A 25,668-nucleotide genomic window follows, 5' to 3' on the forward strand; every position below is an offset into this window, starting at 1 on the left:
CCAATCAGGCTCCCTGCATGGAGCCTGCTTCTCTCTCTGCCTGTGTGTCTGCCTCTCTCTCTCTCTCTCTCTCTCTCTGTGTCTCTCATGAGTAAATAAATAAAATCCTTAAAAAAAAAGTTTTCTTTGTATAGGGGTGCATGAGTGGCTCATTCAATTGAGTATCCAACTCTTCATTTCAACTCAGGTCATGATCTCATGGGTTGTGGAATCAGAATGTTGAGCTCTGCTCTCAGCGAGGAGTCTACTTGCAATTCTCTGTCTTCTTTTCGTCTGCCCCTCCCTCCACTTGCATGTGGGTGTACTCTCTCAAATAAATAAACCTTTGAAAAAAAATTGTATAAATTAGTTAATGTACTGAAATCTATCAAACTGGCAATTTAACTAAAAAATTATTTTTCCTTGATTACTTCTTTATTTTTCATTATTTTTTAAAATTTTATTTTTTAAGTAATCTCTACACCCAATGTGGGGCTTAAACTTACACCCCCTGAGATTAAGAGTCAGATGCTGTACCAACTGAGCCAGCCAGGTACCCCTGGATTATTTCATTTAGAGTATTGGAAAGGTGTAAACAGTATTTCTTTCACTATCAGTTCAGCTTTTCAAATAGTTTAACAGTTCTAAATTAGTACCAGAAAGCTTATGAGAATAGGCTAATTTTTTCTGACCTTTTCTTTCTCCTTTTACCATTTCAGTACCATTTTGTAGATTCCTTAGCATAAAGTAAAATTGTATAAAAGGAAATATGACATTCTGACACATGGTCTTTAATTTTAGTAGGTAATAGCATTACTAAAACTTTCAAGAACTAGTGTAAAGGAAGTTTCTGAAAGTATTTTGAGCTAGGCCAAGGAACAGAATTTCAGAAACAAAAAGTGTCTTTATAGAGGGAGTTCTTATGTCAGTTGCCTTATTTTGTCTTTTCAGCAATATATTGAAAAATTGTCAATGTAGAATTCTATTTGTTGTTTTATGAGAGTTTTAGATAGACCCTATTTTACATATGATATGCATTTGCACATATTAGAGGTGTTATTACAGTTTGAGTCTAAATGATTCATAAAACATAATATTTTCAGAAATCTAGAAATTCTGGTCTTTTGATATATAACAAAATTTCATTACCTTCTAAAAACAAATTTAATCATTTTAAATCACAAAATCACTTTAAATCACAAATATAAGATTCGTTTTCATGTAAATTACCACCAGTCTTCCATCTTCTATTTATTTTACTAAAAATTTTAAGCCTGAATGCAGAAGTGGATTTATTAAGTATCTCTTTTTTTTTTTTCATTTTCCTAGCTTATCAGAATCTTTTTGAATTTTGAATCTCCTTTTATATTTTCTTTCCCTTTTAGTTTTTTTTCTTCCACAATATATTAAATGAGTTTTCTAGTCTTTAATATATTCACTGAAAACGATATCGGATAGGACAGGACCAAAGATAAAACCCTTGCTGGGGATCCCTGGGTGGCGCAGCGGTTTGGCACCTGCCTTTGGCCCAGGGCGCGATCCTGGAGACCCGGGATCGAATCCCACGTCGGGCTCCCGGTGCATGGAGCCTGCTTCTCCCTCTGCCTGTGTCTCTGCCTCTCTCTCTCTCTCTCTGTGTGACTATCATAAATAAATAAAAATTTATTAAAAAAAAAAAAACAAAAAAACCTTGCTGGCTCACTGTCCCTTCATTACTCTTCAGAAAGAATTGTTGGCCTAACTGAATTTACTTATCTCTACGATTATCCCACCTCCATTTCTCTATCTTAACTGACAAGACTATTAGAGGAAATCAAGATTCACTGAAATAGCATTCTATATAATTGCCAGACATTATCAAGCCTCGATTAAAAAGGAAAATCAGGGGCACCTGGGTGGCTCAGCCAGGTGTCTGCCAGGTCATGATCCTGGGGTCCTGTGATCCAGCCTGCATCTCCCTTCTCCTTTGCCTGCCTGCTTGTGTGTGTGCTCTCTGTTTGACAGAAGACAGATGCTTAATCTGCTGAGCCACCCAGGCGCCCCACAATAAAATCTTGAAAAAAAATAAAATTAGTTTAATTTGTACTTTTCTTAATCCATTTTGGCTTTTCAAATTCTACGTACTTAAAAGTCACATGCTTGATTCTCTCTTCTAGAAATTGTTTCGAGATCATTTTTAAGCTAATCATTCTTTGCTGTCTGGAATGTTCCCTTTTTACCTATTTTTAAAAATCAGGGCAGCATTTACTCATTTTTTATTCATATTAAGTTTTTTCAAGACCTTGAGATATAATTTGTTTGGGCCTAGAATTTTAAATATGTTTAAATGAACTGGCGTTGTAGGACTCCTTTTAAATTATCACAGACTTTAGTTTCTTTATTTTTGTCTGGTCTTTGCAAGTTGGGGCAGTACTTACAGATGGAAAAGATGAAGGCACAATTGTTTTTGAGCTCTTCTTTCTGTTATCAGCCTTGTGCTCTTTCCCCTAACAAACTACTTGTTACAAACATAGCTTTAAAGTTTTTGTTGCTGTTTTACTAGCATTTTGGGGAACCTAAGTTCTAAGTAGGCTTGAACCTTTGTGAGACTTTCCTTATACGTTCACATCAAGATTTGTATTGATAATTGGTCTTCTTTTTTTCTTTTGTACATGTTCTTTTAAAAATCTGAGTTGAATTTAAATAAGATTTTAAAAAATAAAAAAAAAATCTGAGCTTCCCAAAGAAACTAGTTTCTCTGTTTTCTCATCTCATTAGGATTATTTGTGATTACATAATCAGAATTTCATTTCCTTAGAACCTGTAACTCTTCTTGTGCTATATTTCCACTTAGAGGTTTTGTCTATGAGATCATACTTAACTTTGAGTTGAACTTTGTGAGGTCTTTTCAAATGTGAAAGGACATTTCTAATTAGCTCAGAGTTTTCTTTCTTTGCCATTAAGAATTTCAAGGCCATGTTTCATCCATGATCAAAATTGTGTTTAAATAATTCCTTTTGTTTTTCCTCTGTAGATCATTAGCTTATTACTTGTTTTGCTTTCAGTAATTAAACCTCTAGCACGCCATTAGTTACATAGGGAGACAGGCAAACTTAATGGGGAATAACTTAAGCCAAGGATTCTCACTCCCAGCTGAATTGCTCAAGGTCATACAGTTTGTCAGTGGCAAAACCAGAGTGAAAATCTTAGGTCTAATAAAAAACTGGCCTTCTATATTTTATTCTACAGTTGAATTGAATTTCTTCTTATAATTGAGCTATGACAGGTAAACGTAAAAACAAAAATTCTGGTGATAATTAAAAGGTATCTATTTTTGTGATGTTAGGAAACCTGGCTTAATTTTTTTTCTTAGGTAGGTACTTTGGTGTGTCAGGAACACAAACCTACTCAAGCCAGTTTAAGTAGTAGAATTTATTAGAGATATGCCAGACATAGAGCTTTGACTAACATGGTAGAAGTAGGCTTGTTCCACTGTGAAAGACAGAGATGTGAATTTAAGTCATTTGGCTTTTCACATGACATGCATACAAACACCCAAAGAGGTTTTTTAACTGGATGCACATGCAGACACACACACCCCTAATCTACACATACACACACATAAATAAAGTGAGCTGTCCAAGAACAGAAAACACAACACAGCATGGTATATAGGGACTAGAATTGAAACTGGGGAGTCAGTACCTGAGGTCAAGGTTGGCATTTTTTAGCTCTGCTTCTCTTCATCTGTTCTCAACTGGTTCTTCTGTTCCCACATAGCTGTCCCAGCTAAGCACTGTATGTATGACCTGCTAGTGCTAGTGTCAGGTCATGGTATATTTTTTTACGTATTGATACAAATTCTTGAGAGAGACGATGAATAGCCCAGTGTGAATACATGACCCAATAGCTTTGAGTACAGTGAAATTAAAAGGGCCACCTTTTAGAAGAGGATGTCCAAAGAAAGGACTGAGCAGAAAACAAATGTATCTTATAGTCTTTAAGATAAATGTAGTTTACATAGGTTTTTTTTTAAAAAATATGCTCCTTCAGTGGCCATCAAGGATAGAATGACTTTTTACCTCAGGCTTGCCAAAAGCCAGGGAGTTTGTTGACAAGTCCCTGGGGCCTTGTAGCTTAAGGTGTCTAATAACAAAACAGTTCTCAATCCACATCCAAACTGAGCATTCCTTATCCAGAACCTAGCAAACAGGCGCAGACAATACCGTACTTACCTATTTATCCTTTGTTTACCTCCAGTGTTTTCCTGTTTGGGGGGAGGGGCCGGGCGGTCTATAACTAGGTTCACAACACTATAGGATTGGGTCTTTTAATTTTTGTTTTTGTTTTTTTCTAGTAATGTATCTTTATATGTATAAGAAAGTTAACCTTTCTCCCCATAAAATGGGATTGAGCTGGTTACTTCTGGAGCTTTGTAGTAAATTGGTTTGCTTTCACTTACTATATGAAATGAGGCACAGATAAGAAAAGAATAATTTCTGAGGTTCTTATCAGTGTTTCATTTTCATGTTTTTCTGCTTCTTGTTTCCTAGCTCTGCTTCAGTATAAATGGTACTTCTCCCTTTGTTAATTGCCTAATAACTCAAGCCTTCTACCTCTTAGTATTTATTAATCACCAGGAGAGAACTTTTAAGCCAGGTTGGCTAATGTTTTTGAAATCTTAAATTCCAAATTATCAGTTTTACTAGCATGTTTACTATTATGAATATTAGTCCTAAGTAGGTCTAATTGTGTATTGTTCCTATAATGACTAACTTGGAACTGTACTTATTGCCACATGAGGAGATTATGTAAAAGTACACTGTAAACTATAAACTACGGTACAAACATTAGTTATTATTTAAGAACTCAGGGTAACCCAGAGACTTTCTCTCTCACATATACCCTGAATTAATCAATTTCATATTCAGAGAAGAACCTTTTGAGTCATCAAGTTAGTATTCCATATCTCCCTTTCCCCAAAGAAGCAAAACAGGAACAAAAGAAGATCATAGTTGAAATAGAGGAAATCAAATAAAAAGATTTGGAGAAAAGGATGCCACAGAAGAGAATCTGAAACATAATTTATTTGGTTAAGGCAAGTTGAAAAGGAAAATGAAATATTTGGTTTACTGGTTATACAACTCTGTAGGCATATAAATAAAGTCACTTGAGAGTGGGTAACCTCTATCCGTTACCCAGTATAGGTTATAACCTGTAAAGAAGAAAGCCATGAGAGGCTAAGAGAATTTATTACAGTGAACACTGAATGAAATAAGAGGAATGAAGGTTCTCAGGTAGACAAATAGAAGTGCTCAGAGTTTGGAGTGTACTATGCTTTGTAAGAAAGAGTGATAGGAAGGAAGGTGGCACTTAATAAGAGAGAAGCAATTCCAGGCACATGCTTTAAAAAACAAGAAAATATTGGATACCAAAATAAATAAATGAATAAAAGCAAAACTAAGGTGTAGACTAGGCTAAAGAAGATACAAGTTAAACAGAGGAGTAAAGCAAAAGGTGTATTATAGAATTTATTTCTTGCTATAGAATATGCCCCCAGCATTATTCAAAAATACTAAAACAGATTGAAATTAGTTGTTTCCTCAAGATTCTTCTGTTCTTTTCCTCCTCGTTGGATTTGCCTTATTCTAGCTATATTCTCATCCGGTATTTTTTTTACTATCTTTTCAAGAAGTTTAAAAGATTAACAACATAAAGGAATACAGCAAAACCCAAGCACAATTTAGAATTAACAGCTATTAACATTTCATTGTATTTGCTTCCAGTTTCCTTAAACAAATAAATAAATGTATAGGTATAGGTATGTATATATGAGGGTGGGGCCTCTTTGAACCTTACCTAACTTCTTGCAGTGACAAGTTTTATTCCCCTTTCTACCTTCCCAGGAGCATCACTATCATCAGTTATTTCTCTAGTTAATTTTTTAATATTTATATAGCCACAAACGATATATAGTACTATTGTAGTTTTAAAATATCATGGAAATACTCATACATGTATCATCTTGATTTTCTCAGCATTGAGAGCTAGTCGTATTGCTGTGTATAGATCTGATTCATTCCTTTTTAACTCTTGTTTTTTCATAATGTGAAATATAAATTTTATTTATTCCTTCAAGGATGGGTAATTCGATTGGTTTCAGATATTTCCTATTTATAAATAGTGTGATCAGTTTTATGCTAGTCTTTCTTTTAAGAAAGTATTCATTATAAAAATCTCTTATTAAGGAGATCAAAGATGTGATCTGGAACGTGTAAGATTATACAGAATGTAAGAGAAAAGGTCAAATGGATGAGAAAACAAAGAGAATGACGAATAATTACTGTCCTAAAAATTTCTGTCCTACTAACAGAAAACCAGTAACTCCAGTTAATGCCATAGAAATGCTTTCAGGATTATCCCTATGTTGCAGTGTTCTTTAGAAAATGTATGCATTTCAAGCCAAAGTGGTAGGATTAGGGTCAATGTGCTGCTGCTCATGGCGAAGAAAATCCCATGTAAACTAGAACTCAGAATTTCTCTGACAACTCTGAAAATAAAAATGCATGCCTTTTCCATTTATAAATTTGGTAATTATAAAAATATGAAATGTAGATATTTTCAGTATACTAAAAGATAGTTAATGTCAATCTACATTACAAAAGCATTGCTTATGGAAAAATCTACCGTATTTTGTTGTGAACTAAAACAGAAACTAGAATAAACAAAAACAACAAAGGAGATAACTTCTGAGTATAAGAAAATATCTAGTCTTAGGACTCCTGGGTGGCTCAGCAGTTGAGCATCTGCCTTTGGCTAAGGGCGTGATCCCGAGTCCCAGGAGTCCCAGGATCGAGTCCCACATCAGGCTCTCTCTGCATGGAGCCTGCTTCTCCTCCCCCTTCCTGGGTCTCTGCCTCTCTCTCCATGTCTCTCATGAATAAATAAATAAAATCTTTAAAAAGAAAGAAAAGAAAATATCAAGTCTTGAGGTAAAAGACTTTACCAAGATAGATACTCATTAAAAAAGAAGTTTTAGTATTTATTAAAATATAAGTATGTTGGAAGTATTGAGACAAAAGCAAAAAAACAAAATAATCAGGTTAGCACCAGACTTAATCCCTGCAGATGCTCAGAAAACATGCCAACCATATGCCTTCTGGAAAATTTTCTCATATATCCTCTTGTTGACCAAAAGATGAATCCGAATGTAGAAATTAGGATTGGGGAGAACATAGTATTTAAGATATGTCAGTGGCATGGAAACTATCTAAATATGAAGTTAACTATAATAAATAGGAGTCCTTAAACTCGGGGCCATGGAGTCCCTTGATGGTATGCAAAATTTTATGTTAATGGTTATTTCTAGGGAGAGAGTTCATAGTTTTCATGAGATTGCAAAAAGGATTCATGGTCCTAAAAGTTTAAATGCCACTATTAGGGATATATGGATCTTACAATTTTAGAATTTTTAATCCAGAGACATATTAAAAGAGTGAGATGACCAAGTGGAATTTATACTAGTCAAGCAAGAATGATTTAGTATTAGAAAATTCATTATTTTACCAAAGTAGAGCATAGGAAGAAAAACTTAACAGGTGCCAAAAGACCTTAAAAATTCAATGCCAACAATTACCAATAGAAGAATTGTCTTTGGGATCCCTGGGTGGCGCAGCGGTTTGGCGCCTGCCTTTGGCCCAGGGCGCGATCCTGGAGACCTGGGATCGAATCCCATGTCGGGCTCCCGGTGCATGGAGCCTGCTTCTCCCTCTGCCTGTGTCTCTGCCTCTCTCTCTCTCTCTCTCTCTCTCTCTGTGACTATCATAAATAAAAATAAAAATTAAAAAAAAAATTGTCTTTAATGTGATAGAGGGAGGATATATTTCTCTAACATCTATATCTTATGTATTTTTTTATATCTTATGTATTGATGAAACTCTAGATGTATTTTCTTTAAGATTAATCAGAAATGCCTGCTATCATAATTATTCAATATTTTCCTAGAAATTCTAGATAGTATAGTTGAATATCAAAGAAAATATGCTTATTGAAATGCACACTGTAAAATTAGTTGTAGATGATCTTATCTACCTAGAAAATGTGTAAATTAAGAGCCATGTGTAAAATTAATAAGTTAAAAAGAGGGTTAAATAATAGTCATATAAAATAAAAATGTGGAAATCTATACCGTTAGAAAATACAGAATAAAGTCCCCATTCACAGTACTAAAAAGTAAATAATCACAAGAAATGTATACATGAAGATAATTAAACTTAAATCTTTTAATAAATGGGTAAATGTACTGTGTTCCTTGATGGGAAAGCTATATATTATAAAAATGTAATTCTTTGCAAATAAATGTGTAGATTTAATTTAATATGAGATCCAGGCACTTGGATTTTTTAAGTTGGCAAATACTATAAATTTAATTTCAAAAGGCAAAGAAAACAGAACATGTTCAAAAGGAAAAATAGTGACAGAGGACTTGCCCTGATAAATCTCAATATATATCATCAACCTGTGGGAAAAAAACCACATTGGTGTTGGTTCATATCAACTGGTAACAGTTGCATCCAGACAGAATAAGGCTAGAAAATAATAGAACATTTTATGTATTTGCAAGAACATGATTAAACTAGCGAGTCAAAAGTTACACAGTAAAAGACTTATTCAGTAATTGACTCTGGAAGAACTGGATATCATTTGGAAAATTTGAGTTTAGATCTTCATGGTACATCTGAATAAATTCCAGATGAAATTGCACTCCCAACTCATGAAACAATTAATTATAAATTTAGAGCCCTAATAAAAATATTAATAAAGATTAGATGTTTTTCCATGACACTATGCATCGTGGCTTTATTCATAGCATTACTTACATTTTATTGTAGATACTTAATTGTCTGTCTAGAACCTAAGCTCCTTGAGATCAAGGAGCTCTCATTGTTTTCATAGCACCTGGTATATAGCAGGCACTCAAGAAATATGAATGAATGAACGAACAAATAGGAAGTTGAACAAAACATATGAACAGATAGGTAACCAAAGGAAAAAAAAGACCAGTAAACATGAAATTATGTTCAAACTCTCTCTTAGAGAAAAACATTAAGGAGATAATAAAGTACTGGTTTTCATTTATCAAACTGGTTAAAAATTTTTTAATTGATAATTATATCAACATTCATATGGTGTAAATTAGTCTAGCCTTTTTGGAAAGCAATTTGGTAGTCCATATTGGTTAATAATGTGTGTACCTCCTAGCATCATGATTATGATCTCTAAAAGTTATTTCTCATTAAGCAGAATGAACCATAGACCTTTAGAGGAATGGCTGATTCTAGATCTGTGACTTCTCAAGACAAAAAGCAAGAAAGCTATCAAAATAGACTGCCAAATGTGTTAAATATAGGAGCAAACTTGAAGAAGTTCCCACTGGCCAAAAATGGCACAATTTGAACATCTAAAGGAATAATCACTGTGATTGATTAAATCACATTAAATATATAAAAATCCATGGGTTCACGATAACATTTTAAGAATCAGTGACTGTGGTAGATGTTGGGATACAACTCACCATTCTGAATTCTAGTAAATAAAGAGAAAGAATCAAGTATTTATCTTCTCTTTCCTATATTAACTGTATTTCAGATAACCCAAGAGTTGATGCGGAAAATTTCTTCTTTATCAAAGAATTCCAGCCAGAAAATGCAGTAGAAATGGTAGAATTGGAAGATTGTTATTTTTACAACTTCCCCCATTCCCAAAGAAACCGTGGCCTTAGGCCAGTGCTGTCAAACTAATGGTGGTTAAGAACAGGTGCTGTGTTTTGTTTTAAATTTCAAATTTATTGAGGAGGAATACACTTATAAAATGCAGTGAGATGTTGCAGCAATATTAAACTGATGTAAAAGTTTATAAACTTCTGCATCTTTATATTTTTGTACTTCTTATGAATTGGTAACAAACCACTGGGGGCTGACAGCCACCACACCTTGAGTAGCACTGGCCTAGACAATGATCATGAATGAATAACAAAACTATTAAGTGAAAGGAAGATATAGAACACCCTTCCCCCTCGCCTAAATTGATTGGTAACAAGTGTCAAAGATTACACCAGACATTAAGTGATGAAAACTGATTTTATTCAGTAACTACTGACAGGAGGAGGAAAAGCTGAGCTCCATTCCAATTTGTGCTGGAGTAACTGATATTTTAAAGGTGAATGAGAGAAAAGAGATAAAGGAAGAGGGGAACCCAAGTGAGAAATTACAGAGTCCATGTGAATGCCTCTGAGACCAGCTGTGGGGGCTAGCCAGAAATTGTCAAAGTTAGAATCTCTCCTCCAACAGAGATGGTAAGACAGAGGCCCTATGTTTCCTGATGATTAACTTTCAAGGGAAGGGCCTTTAGGACCTAGAGAAAGGTGCTCCTGAGGGTTGTAGGAATTAAATACACATCTTTGATGAATGGAGGACAAGATTCACAATTGTAAGCCCTTTTTAGTAAATGCTCTAAGAAAGGAAGGTGAGGGGTTCATCTTTGGGTGTTGGCTAGGGGTAACCTTAAACTTGCTGACTGCCTTGGGCTTTTGCAGGCAGGCACTTTACTGGGGGACTTGGGTCCTCCCAGAGACATGGCCATAGGCTGCTAAAAGCCTTGCCAGAGTTTGGTTTTAGTGCATAGGTTTGGATGGAGTCGTCATGTGCTGAGAGTGCTACAGTCCTTAAAAGTATGTGGGGGTCCAATATAGCAGATTTTTTAATGAAAAAAAAAATACACAAGTATGTGTTAAGTATGCAAGTTTTATTAATAAGATTATTTTGAAGTGTGTATTCTTGTTACCTAGTAATTTGTCTTAAAGGCATGTATCCTAAGGTAATCAGGAATTTGGTCAAGGATTTATGTATGAGGATGTTCATCAAAGCAGTAACCTACTGGAAAATTGGAAACAAATGTTTTCAATGTTAATAGATTTATAAATAAATTATAGTACATCCTTTAATCTATTACATTGTCAGAAATTACAAAGCATCAAGAGCCATTGATGAGGCTCTGCTGCAAAAGCAAGCACTCTCATAAATTGCTGGAATGACTGACCCCCATGGAGAAGAGTTTGGCAGTCTTAACAGAGTTACTGATTCATTTACCTGTGAACTAGGACTCCCACTTCTGGAAACCTATTCCAAAGTGAAACACTAATTGTATGAAATTGTTATGCACAAAGTTACTTGTTACATCATGATTGTGATAGCAAAAGATTGGAAACAGTAGAAGACTAGTAAAATGTGGATTTTTTTTTTTTTTAAGATTTTGTTTATTCATGAGAGAGACACATACACAGAGAGAGAGAGAGAGGCAGAGACACAGAGGGGAAGAAGCAGGCTCCAATGCAGGGAGCCTGACGCGGGACTCAATCCCTGGTCTCCAGGATCATGCCCTGGACTGAAGGTGGCGCTAAACCGCTGAGCCACCTGGGCTGCCCTAAAATGTGGAATTTATGCAGAGGAGTGCTTTATAGCTGGAAAAGGAATGGGGAACCTCATATCTGTGCATTCAGTATAGCATCCACGTACTACATGTGACTATTTATGTTTGAATTATTTGAATTAAAATTAAATTTGAATCGATCAAAATTAAATTTAGTTTAAAATTCAGGGTTTTTTTCAGTGTGGATGGAACTGGAGGGTATTATCCTGAATGAAATAAATCAGTTGGAGAAGGACAAACATCATATGGTTTCACTCATATGTGGGATATAAGAAATAGTGAAAGGGATTATAAGGGAAAGGAGGGGAACTGAGTGGGAAAAATTAGAGAGGGAGACAAATTATGAGAGACTCCTAATTCTAGGAAACAAAAGGAGGCAAAAGGGGAGGTGGGCAGGGGGATGGGGTAACTGAGTGATGGGCACTGAGGAGGGCACTTGATGGGATGAGCACTGGGTGTTCTACTATATGTTTAAAAGTGCTCAATAGCCACATGTGGCCAGTGGAGCTACCAAACTGAGCAGGACAGATATGGACTATTTCTATCAATATAGTGCTGCTTTATATAGTGAGCATAAAAATATCCCCAGAATACCTATATAACTTGCATAAAATAAATAACAGGTACCTAGATAAATAGAAAATATTAGGTAAAACAAAGTCTAGGTACTTTGTGAAAGATTAAAACCCAAGTTCTATCTATACACATGGAATCTTTTCATGGAATTTTTTTTTTTTTTTTTTTTAAGATTTCATTTCCTTATTCATGAGAGACACACAGAGAGAGAGAGAAAGGCAGAGACACAGGCAGGGGGAGAAGCAGGCTCCATGCAGGGAGCCCGACATGGGACTTGATCCCGGGTTTCCAGGATCACACCCTGGGCCGGCAGCGCCAAATCACTGTGCCACTGGGGCTGCCCTTTTTTTTTTTAAGATTTTATTTGTTCATGAGAGACACACACAGAAGCAGAGTTAGTTCATGGTTTTTTTTTTTTTTTTTTTTCCTTAAAATCAGTAACCTCTCCATTTTCTCCTGTCAGCTCATTGTTTTAATATATGTCAATGTGCCACGTGGAATACATATTACAGAAAAAGTCCAGTTAGTATAATTATTGAAGGATTCTTGATGAATTAGTTTTTTTTTTTTTCAGTAGTCTTTCTTGTTTCTTACAAGCAAAAATTTTGAACCAAACATGCCTGAAGAAGTAACATTCCTCAAAGTGCATGCTCTAAATCAACTCTAAAGTTGGTAGGTGCTGTAGCACAGAGTTAAAGGTATAATCACTACTTTCTGGGATATTCTGAAATTAGGTTGTGGTACAATAGGAGGAATACTTGGTCTTTGTCCTGGTCCTTCATTTAGCTTCTAAAACCTGTGGAGTTTCCTGAAGAATGTGTGTCTTCAACCTGCTAATGAAATGACTTGGGTGAAGGACTGCCAGTTAGTTTCAGGGTGGATGCTGGTCACCAAAGATTAAACCTCCATTAGAAGCTTGAAGGGAGGGGAGAAGGGCTGGAAATTGAGATCATCTCCAATGGCAAATGATTTAATCAATCATGTTTACATAGTGAAGTATCCATAAAAACCTCTAAGTGGACAGGGTTCTTTCTGTCCGCTTCCTGGTTGGTGAAGGTTTTGAGGTGCTGGGAGGGTGGCAGGCCAACTCCGTGCCCTTTCGCACTTACCTTGCCCTACGTTTGGCCATCTCTGAGTTGTATCTTTTATTTAAACTGGTAATAGTGATTAAAGTGATAATTAGTAATATTACTGTAGTAGTAATTAAAGTGAGTCTTTCTAGCAAATTCACAAGCCTGAGGAGGGCATGTGGAAACCCCTAGGTTGGTCAGAAGTTTGGGTGGCCTGGAACTTGTGTTTGACACGTGAAGTGGGGACAGTCTTGTGGGATGAGACCTTTTAACTTCTCGTATCTGATGCTAACTCCAGGTAGGTAGTGTCAGAATTGAACTGAATTATTGGGCACCCAGTTGAAGATGTGGAACTAGGAGAAAAACACCATGTTTTTGGTGTCCAGAGGGGAAAAAAATCCTTTAAAGTATGACTTTTATATCGTTATAGAATATAATAAGTAAAATGCTTATTTCAGAGTTTGGCTTATTTTAGTGATGTCTAGAAAGAAATTAATGGGAACTAATTTACACATTAGTGTGCAGTGTTTTTTAAAAATGGGGAATTGTATATGTTGAGATACTAATGAATTCTTAATTTTAAGCAGATCTGCAAAAAATAAGGAAATTCCTCCTTTGGAAAATAAAGTTGCCTACATTAGAGAAAAGAAATCATTTTTTAATCTACCTTACCGAAGTCATGACTGCTCTCGAACTTGTCTGATGAAAACACCACTGACCTTCAAGGGAGAAAACCCTCTGCAGCTACCAATCAAATGCCACTTCCAAAGACGACATGCAAAGACAAACTCTCATTCTTCAGCACTCCATGTGAGTTATAAAACCCCTTGTGGAAGGAGTCTACGAAACGTGGAAGAAGTTTTTCGTTACCTGCTTGAGACAGAGTGCAACTATTTATTTACAGATAATTTTTCTTTCAATACCTATGTTCAGTTGACTCGGAATTACCCAAAACAAGAAGAAATTGTTTCTGATGTGGATATAAGCAATGGAGTGGAATCGGTACCCATTTCTTTCTGTAATGAAATTGACAATAGAAAGCTTCCACATTTTAAGTACAGAAGGACTGTGTGGCCACGTGCATATTATCTAACCAGCTTTTCCAACATGTTTACTGATTCATGTGACTGTTCTGAGGGCTGCATAGACATGTGAGTAGAAAATATGGCATTTAAAAAAATCTTCTGAACAAAAGGGTTCTTGTCAGGAAGTCCTGCTATGTATCAATTTGTCTGTCTAAACTCTGTTCACCAAAAATCAACAGTGGAAAGATATACTCTCTCACTAGCAATAGAAAGGAAAATCTTTCCCAAATATTATAATGATTTGAAAATTATTTCTTCTGAAGATGAGTATTTCCTTTAATCTAGTATCACAATCATAATAGCAACAAGTCCAGCTAGTGTCATGTAACAGTGCCAGACATTGTAACATGTGCTTTATGTACACTTTTTAAATTTAATCCTCACAAAACCCCCCATGAGGTCGGTAATATTACTTCTGTGTTAGAAATGAGGAAGCCAAGAAGCCAATTTTAAGGTCACAGGGCAGACAAATTGAAGAGTCAGGGTTTGAATTCGTGTTCTTTACTATTATGTTATATGTCTTGTTTTACTTTTATAAATTTTCCTTGCTACTTCTTTATAAAATTAAAGGTGCTTATAATTCATATTCTCATAATGTTGACATTCCATTAAAAAAACTTGTTCTAATACATTAAGAATTTAAAAATTTTAAGGATATATAAGATATATATACTTGTAGGTAGGCATATGTAGAGTGGATTTGCATTATATACATTTAATTTAGTGTAGATTTATCTACCTGTACTAGGCAAAGGAAAAAGAAAGAAAGAAAGAATTTAAATAGTTTCACCATCTTCTCCGTTGAAGTATGAGAGGACTTAAATCTACCGTTATGTCAATTTGGCTCAGTTCTTTTAGGCCTGTCATAGAGGAAATCTCTCACAGTGTCAGGTTTTTTCTCTTTAAAAATAAAGGTTTGGATTGTTTTTTTTTTTTTTTTAACATTTTGTCTATATATAATTTACATGTGGCAAAGTCTAGTCTGTCAGTGCTGGAGGAAAAAAATGGACAATGTTTGCTTAATGGTCAATTTATAAGATTTTTTTTTTTTTGAATCTTGACTATAAATGATTTTTTTTTTTTTTTTTTTTTGAGAGGGGGAGAGAGAAAGAATCTCAAGCAGCCTCCGCATCCTGCATGGAACCCAGTGCTGGGCTCAATCTCATGACCCTAAGATCGAAAACTTAGGGTTAGAACCAAAATCAAGAGTCAGATGATTAGCCCACTGGAACACTCAGGCACCCCAACTATATATGATTTTCACTTTAACACTGTAGGCACTAACCTTTATATAATATATACCACCAATATACATATTTTCATCTGTTGGTCAGAAATTATAAGAGAAATCACAAAAGCAGAAGCTGAAACCCACTAGGATCTGGAAATGAATACAGGCATTGTGGCTAGGGATTTTAACTCTTAGAAGAATGAGAATTAAACATGTCCCATGCATAGTAGAGTAGGCACTGAGTTCTCTAGAGAATAGAAACCAGGACTTCTACAGGACTGAGAAGTAGGCTAATTATGTCACACAGCCTGGAATGGGATTAACAACTTGTTTTAGAGCAATGAAACTCATAGTCACAGCCAGAGCAATAAGGAAAAGAGTCGACATAAAGGACCACCCAGGAGTAAACCCCACAGAAAGGTACGATGTCAGTCAAAGCACACAAAAATGTTTAGGAGCCATGAAGACAGCATGAGTCCTAATAAATGGGAGAATTCACACCTGAAGAATCATAGATAAATACAGAATCCGATTAAGAGCCTTTATTTTTTTAAAAGATTGATTGAGGGAATCCCAGGTGGTCTAGTGGTATAGCACCTGCCTTTGGCCCAGGGCATGATCCTGGAGTCAGGGGATCCAGTCCCACATCAGGCTCCCTGAGGGGAATCTGCTTCTCCCTCTGCCTGTGTCTCTGCCTCTCTCTCTCTCTCTGTGTTTCTCATGAATAAATAAAATCTTTAAAAAAAAAATTAAAAAAAAATAAAAGATTGATTGATTGATTGAAGAGAGGAAGAGAGAGCATAGGGGAGGGCCTGGAGGAGCAGGAGAAGGACAAACAGACTCTGAACTGAGTGCGGAGCCTGACGCAAGCTGAATTCAAGAGTCAGACACTCAACTGACCCAGGCACCCGGATGCCCCAAAAAGAGACTTTAAAATGTTTAAAATGTTCAGAGAGATTAAGATATTAGCATCCGTGAAATAAGAAAAGGATATTGGGGGGAGGGGGTGTATATATGGAAAAAAAACATTTGGAAACATGGAAATAAAACCTGTGTGATTGAAATAAAAATTGAATAGATGAACTTAATGGTAGAGTTCATACAGCTGGAAACAGTATTAGTCAATTGCAAGGCAAAATGAAAGAGATCTTCCAGAATGAAAAGAGATAAACACATGGAGAAAATAATTTATAGGTTAAAAACTACAGAAGATAAAATGAGAAACACCAGAATGTATCTGAGGAGAGAAGAGCAATAGTCAAAGAGCTAATAGCTAAAAATTTATAAAGTATCTAAGGTAGAGAATAAATCTCAAACACTATCAGAAAAAAGATTAACAACACAGTTCTCATCAGAAATAAAGAAGACAAAAGAAGCATATTAGCTTAAAATGTCAAAGGAAAATAAATGTAAAACTGGAATTCTATACCAGGCCAGACCAGTCATTTGACAAATTCAAACAATTACATAGCAATTGAGGACATTCATACATACTTTGTAGCAATAGTACTTTTAACTTTATTTATTTATTTAAAGATTATTTATTTATTCCTGAGAGATCCAGGCAGAGAGGAGCAGGCTCCCTGCAGGGAACCCAGGTGTTGCAGGCCTTGATCCCAGGACCCTGGGATCATGACCTGAGCCAAAGGCAGATGCTCAACTACTGAGCCACCCAAGTGCTCTGCTTTTAAGTATATGTAGAGCATGGTTTTCCAAGCTACAGATTTAATGGGATGTAAAATCATTAAAGTGGTTGTAACTAGAATTTTAAAAATAAAGAGTAAAATACCCACGGGGCACCTGGCTGGCTCACTTAGTAGAGCATGTGACTCTTAATCTCAGGGTTAAGTTTGAGCCCCATATTTGGTATAGAAATTACTTAAAATCTTCAGGGGTGGGATCCCTGGGTGGTGCAGCGGTTTAGCGCCTGCCTTAGGCCCAGGGAGCGATCCTGGCAGACCCGGGATCGAATCCCACATCGGGCTCTCGGTGCATGGAGTCTGCTTCTCCCTCTGCCTATGTCTCTCTCTCTCTCTCTGTGACTATCCTAAATAAAAAAAAATAAATAAAAAATTTATAAAATCTTCAGGGGTGCCTGGTTGGCACAGTCAAGTGTCTAATTCTTGGTATCAGCTCAGGTCTTGATCTTGGGGTCATGGATCAAGCCCTGCATTAGGCTCCACGCTCAGCACAGGATCTGCTGGAAATTCTCTCTCCCTCTCTCTCTCCCTCTGCCCCTGTTGCTCATGCACGCACTCGCTCTCAAATTTTAAAAAAATAAAAGCAATAAAATCTTTTTAAAAAATGCCCAAGTATATCATACATGATAAGGGTTTCAGTTTATACATATACATAGAGAAATATGTATGCCTATATAGGGTCATAAAGAAAATGTATTTCTTACTGTGGGTCATAGTCAAAAATATTTGAGACATCCTACTCTAGAGGTGCTAACACATACACATAAGAATAAGCTGTTCACTGCAGTATTGTTTGTAATATTGAAAACTAGAAGCAACGTTTTTTTAAATAATAAATTTATTTTTTATTGGTGTTCAGTTTGCCAACATACAGAATAACACCCAGTGCTCATCCCATCAAGTGCCCCCCTCAGTGCCCGTCACCCATTCACCCTCACCCCCCGCCCTCCTCCCCTTCCACCACCCCTAGTTCGTTTCCCAGAGTTAGGAGTCTTTATGTTCTGTCTCCCTTTCTGATATTTCCTACCCATTTCTTCTCCCTTTCTTTCTATTCCCTTTCACTATTATTTATATTCCCCAAATGAATGAGACCATATAATGTTTGTCGTTCTCCAATTGATTCATTTCACTCAGCTAATACCATCCAGTTCCATCCACGTTGAAGCAAATGGTGGGTATTTTCATTTCTAATGACTGAGTAATATTCCATTGTATACATAAACCACATCTTCTTTATCTATTCATCTTTCGATGGACACCGAAGCTCCTTCCACAGTTTGGCTATTGTGGCCATTGCTGCTAGAAATATCGGGGTGCAGGTGTCCCGGCTTTTCATTGCATCTGTATCTTTGGGGTAAATCCCCAGCAGTGTAATTGCTAGGTCGTAGGGCAGGTCTATTTTTAACTCTCTGAGGAACCTCCACACAGTTTTCCAGAGTGGCTGCACCAGTTCACATTCCCACCGACAGTGTAAGAGGGTTCCCTTTTCTCCGCATCCTCTCCAACATTTTTGGTTTCCTGCCTTGTTAGTTTTCCCCATTCTCACTGGAGTGAGGTGGTATCTCATTGTGGTTTTGATTTGTATTTCCCTGATGGCAAGTGATGCAGAGCATTTTCTCATGTGCATGTTGGCCATGCCTGTGTCTTCCTCTGTGAGATTTCTCTTCATGTCTTTTGCCCATTTCATGATTGGATTGTTTGTTTCTTTGGTGTTGAGTTGAATAAGTTCTTTATAGATCTTGGAAACTAGCCCTTTATCTGATACGTCATTTGCAAATATCTTCTCCCATTCTGTAGGTTGTCTTTTAGTTTTGTTGACTGTATCCTTTGCTGTGCAAAAGCTTCTTATCTTGATGAAGTCCCAATAGTTCATTTTTGCTTTTGTTTCTCTTGCCTTCATGGATGTATCTTGCAAGAAGTTGCTGTGGCCAAGGTCAAAAAGGGTGTTGCCTGTGTTCTCCTCTAGGATTTTGATGGAATCTTGTCTCACATTTAGATCTTTCATCCATTTTGAGTTTATCTTTGTGTCTGGTGAAAGAGAGTGGTCTAGTTTCATTCTTCTGCATGTGGATGTCCAATTTTCCCAGCACCATTTATTGAAGGGACTGTCTTTCTCCAGTGGATAGTCTTTCCTCCTTTATCGAATATTAGCTGACCATAAAGTTGAGGGTCCACTTCTGGATTCTCTATTCTGTTCCATTGATCTGTGTGTCTGTTTTTGTGCCAGTACCACACTGTCTTGATGACCACAGCTTTGTAGTACAACCTGAAATCTGGCATTGTGATGCCCCCAGATACGGTTTTATTTTTTATTTTTTATTTTAAGTAGGCCCCACACCCAACATGGAGCCCACTGTGGGGTCTGAATGCACAGCCCTGAGATCAAGACCTGAGCTGAGATCAAAAGTTGGACACTTAACTGACTGAGGCACCCAGGTGCCCCTTTCATGAGTGTTTTATAGTTTTCAGAGTATAAGTTTTTTTATCTTCTTGGTTAAGTTTATTCCTAGGTATTTTATTCCTTTTGGTGCAATTGTAAATAGGTGGGTTTTTTGTTAATTTCTGTATTACTTTGTTAATGTATAGAAATGCAAGAGATTTTGGGTGGGGTTTTTTTGTTTTGTGTTTTATTATTAAGATTTTTATTTTAATTCCAGTAAATTAAAAGTTTACAGTGTTAGTTTCAGGTATACAGCATAGTGATTCAACAGTTCTACACATTTCTCAGTGCTTATCATGATAAGTGTACTATTAATTCCCATCAGCTGTTTGACCCATTCCCCCCACCCACCTCCCCTGTAGTAACCATCAGTGTGTTCTCTGTAAAGTCTCTTTATTGATTTGTCTCTCTTTTTTTTATTCCTTTGCTCATTTGTTTTGTTTCTTAAATTCCACATGTGACTGAAATCGTATGGTATTTGCTTTTCTTTGACTTATTTCACTTACCATTATATTTCTCTTAACTCCATCCATGTTGTTATAAATGGCAAGATCCCTCCCCCCCCCATGCTCTCTTTCTCCTAAGTAAACAAATCTTTAAAAGAGGGGGGAACACTTGGGTGGGTATAGTTGGTTGAGTGACCCTTGGTTTTGGCTCAGGTTATGATCTCGGGGTTGTGAGATCAAGCCCAGCCTTGGGTTCTGCGCTCAGTGCAGTGTGCACTTAGGAACTCCCTCTCCCTGTCCCTCTGCCCTTCCCATCCCCCACCATGAGTTTTCTCTCTCTCTCTCTCAGATAAATAAATGAATCTTAAAAAAAAAAAAAGGCAAGATTTTATTCTTTCTTATGGCTGAATAATATTCCATTGTATATATATGCCACCTTCTTCTTTATTCATCTATCATTGGACACTTGGATTGCTTCAATAATTTGTGTATTGTATATAATGCTGAAATAAACATAGGGGTGCATATATCCTTTCAAATTGATACTTTTTTTACTATTTTGGTAAATACCCAGCTGGGTAATTACTAAATAGTTCTTTTTTGGGGAGGGGTTAGTTCTATTTTTAACTTTATGAGGAAACTCCATATGGTTTTCCTCACTGACTGCACCAGTTTGCATTCCCACTAACAGTGCAAGGGGGTTCCTTTTTCTCCACATCCTCACTAGTACTTGTTGTTTCTTGTGTCGTTGATTTTAGCCATTCTGACAGGTGTGAGGTGATATCTTATTGTTTTGATTTTGTTTCCCTGCTGATAAATGATGACGAGCATTTTTTCATGTATCTGTCGGCCATCTGTATTTATTTTTTGGAGAAATGTCTGTTCATGTCTTCTGTTTATTACCAATTCAGTTTTGTTACTAGAAATCACCTTATTCAGTTTTTCTACTTTTTCTTGACATATTTTTGGAAGATTATATGTTTCTGTTAATTTATCTATTTCTTCTGCACTAATTTATTGGCATGTAATTTTTCATAGTAATTCTTTCTATTTCTGTGGTGTCAGTGGTTACTTACCCCCTTCATTTCTGATTTTATTTATTTGGATCCTCTCTTGATGAATCTGACTAAAGGTTTACCAATTTTGTTTTTCTTTTCAAAGATCTGGTTCTTGGTTTCGTTGACGTTTTCTATTTTTTTCTTAGTCTCTATTATATTATTTCTGCTTTGATCTTTATTATTTCCTTTCCTCTACTAGTTTTGGGTCTTTTTCTAGTTCCTTTAGGTGTAAGCTTATATTGTTTGAGATTTTTCTTGTTTCTTGAGGTCACAATACATTTACCTCTTAGATCCGCTTTTGCCGCATCCCAAAAATTTTAGACCATCTGGTTTCCTTTGTTTCGAGTTATTTTTTAATTTTCTGTTTGATTTCTTCATTGGCCCATTGGTTGTTTAGTAGCATATTGTTCAGCCTCCACATGTTTATAGCTTTTCCACTTTTTTTCTTGTAATTAATTGATTTCTAATTTCATTCTGTTGTAGTCAGAAAAGATGCTTGATATGATTTCAGTTTTCTTAAATTTATTGAGACTTGTTTATTGGGATATGTGATCCATCCTGTAGAATGTTCCATGTGCATTATTTATTTATTTATTCATTTTTTTTATTTGTTTTTATTCGTGAGAGACAGAGAGAGGCAGATCCATTACATGAAATACTATGTTTCCTTTGCTTTTGATTTTTTTTTGTTTTTTGTTTTTTTTTTTTTTTGCTTTTGATTTTTACTAGTGTTTTAAGAAACATTTGTTTGTTTGTTTATTTATTTATTTAAAGTAGGCTCCATGCTGGAGCCTAATGTGGGGTCTGAACTTATGACTCTGTGATCAAGATCTATTTTAAAGATTTTCTTTTTAATTTATTTACTCGTGAGAGACACACAGAGAGGCAGAAACACAGGCAGAGGGAGAAGCAGGCTCCATGTAGGGAGCCTGATGCGGGACTTGATCCCAGGACTCCAGGATCATGCCCTGGGCCGAAGGCAGGGCACTAAACCGCTGAGCCACCCCGGATCCCCTCCATGTGCGTTTTAAAAGAATGTGTATTCTGTTGTTTCTGGCTAGAATGTTCTCTATATATCTCCATATATCTCAAGTCCATCTGGTCTAATGTGTTGTTCACAGACACTATTTTAGTGATTTTCTGCTGGGTTATCTATCTATCCATTGGTATTAGTAGGATGTTAAAGTCCTCCACTATTATTGTATTACTGTCCGTTTCTCCCCTTATGTCTGTTAAAATTTGCGTTATACATTTAGGTGCTCCAGTGTTGGGTGCCTAGATACTTACAGTGCTATATATCCTATTGTTGGATTGATCCCTTTATCATTATATAGTCTACTTGTCTCAGTACAGTCTTGGTTTTGAAGTCTGTTTTGTCTGATACAAGCATTACTATTGTAGAGGTTTGTTTTTTTACTTCCATTTGCATGGAATATCTTTTTCCATCTCTTCACTTTCAGTCTGTATGTGTCTTTAGGTCTGTGGCAAGTCTCTTGTAGGCAGCATATAGATGGGTCTTGGTTTTTTTGTTTTCTGTTTTTTGTTTTTTTTTAGAGAGGGAAGGGAGGACTGGAGGGAGAAAGAGAATCTTAAGCAGGCTCCAAGCCCAGCACAGAGCCTGACATGGGGCTCAATTTCACAACCCTGAGCCAAAATCAAGAGTTGGATGCTTAACTGACTGAGCCACCCAGGTGCCCCAGTCACTCTGTCTTTTGATTGAAGCATTTAGTCCATTTACATTTAGCATACTTATTAATAGATATGTGCTTCTTGCCATTTTGTTAATTATGTTCTGGATGTTTTTGTAGTTCTTTCCATTCCTTCTCTTGTTCTGTTTCCTTAAGATTGATTACTTTCTTTAGTGTTAGGCTTGGCTTCCCTTTTCTTTATCTTTTGTGTCTGTATTATAGGTTTTTGGTTTGTGGTTACCATGAGGTTTATCAGTTAATCGTCTGCCTTCAGCTCAGGTCACGATCTCAGGGTGCTGGGATTGAGACCTGTCAGTCTCCCTGCTAAGCAGGGAGTTTGTTTCTCCCAGTCATCTCTCCTCCCCACCCCACCCCCACTCCTGTGCTCACATGCTTCTGAACCTGGATGTCTCTTTCCCTCCCTAGGTTAGGAAAGTATTCAGTTATTCTTCAAATAAGTTTTCTGCCCTTTTCTCTTTGTCTTCTACTTCTAGGACCCCTATAATGCAAATGTTTGTTCACTTGATATCGTCCAAGAGATCCCTTAACCTATCCTCTTTTTAAAAAATTCTGTTATCTTCCCTTTATTCAGCTTGGGGGCTTTGTTACACCCTGTCCTCTAGATTGCTAATATGTTTTCATACATCCTCTAATTTGTTGATTCCCTCTAGTGTATTTTTTAAAAACTTTTTTTTTAAGATTTTATTTATTTATTCATGATATACACAGAGAGAGAGAGAGAGAGAGAGAGAGAGAGAGAGAGGCAGAGACACAGACACAGGCAGAGGGAGAAGCAGGCTCCATGCAGGGAGCCTGACGTGGGACTTGATCCCGGATCTCCAGGATCAGGCCCTGGACTGAAGGCGGCACTAAACCGCTGAGCCACCAGGGCTGCCCCCTTTAGTGTATTTTTCATTTCAGTTATATTCTTCAACTCTGATTCTTCTTTATATTTTCTATCTCTTTGTTGAAGTTTTCAGAGTTCCTCCAGTCTTCTCTGCAATCTGGTCAACATCTTCATGATCGTTACTTTGAACTCTCTGTAAAGCATAGTGCTTATCTTCATTTCATTTAGTTTATTTTCTGAGGTTTTTTGTAGTTTTTGTTTGGAGGGTATTCCTGTCTCAATTTATTTGACTTTCTTTGTTTCTATGAATTAGACAGAATGGCTACTTTTTCTAAACTAGAAGGAATGATCTTATGCATAGTTTTGTCTTTGGAAACTGTGTGCCTGGTGACTTGGCTGCCCAGAGCTGTGGCTATTGTGGGCTGGAGGTCCTAGGGGACTCTGTGCTGGGACTGTGTTAGTGGGATGCCTGAAGATGAAATTGGTGTGGGATGGGCAGTCCTAGGGCTCTCAGTGTAGATGGCACATTGGCCAGACAGCTGAAGCTGAAGTGGGCATGGATTGGGGTGTTCCCAAGGCTCTTTATGGAGAGGGCACTCTGGGAGTACAGTTGAAGGTTAAGTGGGTGAGTCCAGGGATCCCCATAGTTCTTTATTCAGGGGGCTCTGGGGACTGGGGCTGAGGTAAGGCATGGGTCAGGAGGTCCTAGGAAGCTGTGTACCAAGGATAGGCTAACATCATCTGGAGCCAGAGTGGTGTGAGCCTGGAGTGTTCCAGGATACTTTGCACCTGTGTCACCTTGACAAGATGACTGGAACTGTAGTGAGTGCTGACCAGAGGTGTGCGGTGTTGGCTGCACTGGGGCCACTTTGATGGGATAGCTAGGGCTGGTGTGTGGGTTAGGGGCCTAGGGTTCACGGCAGCAGTAGGCCCACAAGGCTACCTGGACCCTTTTCCTGGCTGCAGTATCAAAGTAGAGGAGGAATATCAACCATGGTGCTCACCAGCCCCTTTGACTCAGAGTTCTAGCAGCTCCCCTGTCAATTGGCAGGGTTCTAGGGCTAGTTCCTTGCTAGTTCCTTTATATTCTAGTTGTCATTTTAACCCATAGCTTTTTTTTCCTGTGCCCTAGGGCAGACAAAACTGCTCACCAGTCCCTCCCCACTGCAGTTCAAAGCATCAGAGGAGGTGGTGGTTCCCTTTGTTACTGTGTCTCTGTCTCTCTGCTCATTTTTTGTGCAGAAGCTATTCAGTCAGCCCTCAGTTCTTCAGGAAGCATTGTTCTATAAATAGGTAGATATAGTGTGTCCATGGAGGAGGTGAGTTCAGAGTCTTCACACATTGCCATCTTGGATGAGAAAAAATCTATGGTTGCAGGTCTTCTGCTTAGCAATATTATGAAAGATGGCCAGTATCCATCTCCCCAATTTGTTTTCATGTCATTGGAAGGAAAGAGAATTTAAGATGCCTGCAAAACTACCTATGCCCTTTCAAGTGTGACACACATAAATTTATTTATTGTAGTAGAGAGGACCTAGGAGAATTTTCACAAACTAGCTTCTGCTGAATAGGAAATGAAAGGAATTCATTTTAAAAAATTAAAATTCATACATTTAAGTATTTATTTCATGAGCAAATAGAGGTATAGGGCACTTTATAAAAATTTTTGGTAGTTTTTGTCTTGTAAAGAGACCTATGCTGTTAGGGAAGAAGTCCAACTGTCCATGAGCTAAGTGACTCTTAAATACAGTTGCATCCTTTACTATATCATTTACGCTTTTATCAAGGCTCTCTTGAGTTGGTGCTTTTTTATTCTAACTTCTCCATCTATTCCTTTCCCTTTAGAACAAAATGCGCATGTCTTCAATTGACAGCAAGGAATGCCAAGACTTGCCCCTTGTCAAGTAATAAAATAACCACTGGATATAAATATAAAAGACTACAGAGACAAATACCTTCTGGGTAAGATACCTTGAGGATTTGTTACAGGGTATTTGTATTTTTGAAGGTGGGTACTTTGTTGTGGTCTGTAGACTTAATATCTCATTAAATATTAATTTTATATACCAGAAATCTATATTA

General features: G+C 36.9%; 1 protein-coding gene across 17 annotated transcripts in view; it reads left to right on the forward strand.

The window, feature by feature from the left end:
• SETDB2 (SET domain bifurcated histone lysine methyltransferase 2) overlaps positions 1–25,668 on the forward strand; it is an 82,995-nt gene that overhangs the window by 16,382 nt on the left and 40,945 nt on the right. For all 17 annotated transcript variants that reach the window (XR_012010234.1, XM_072783175.1, XM_072783179.1 and 14 more), the window contains 2 exons: positions 13,679–14,242; positions 25,432–25,548. Coding sequence is in view for 16 of the 17 variants with exons in the window: in XM_072783175.1 (XP_072639276.1) it covers positions 13,679–14,242; positions 25,432–25,548 (681 nt within the window). In the remaining variant the exon portion in view is untranslated. The remainder of the gene's footprint in view (positions 1–13,678; positions 14,243–25,431; positions 25,549–25,668) is intronic.

Source organism: Canis lupus, chromosome 17 (assembly GCF_048164855.1).
Source record: "Canis lupus baileyi chromosome 17, mCanLup2.hap1, whole genome shotgun sequence".
Classification (NCBI taxonomy): Eukaryota; Metazoa; Chordata; class Mammalia; order Carnivora; family Canidae; genus Canis; species Canis lupus.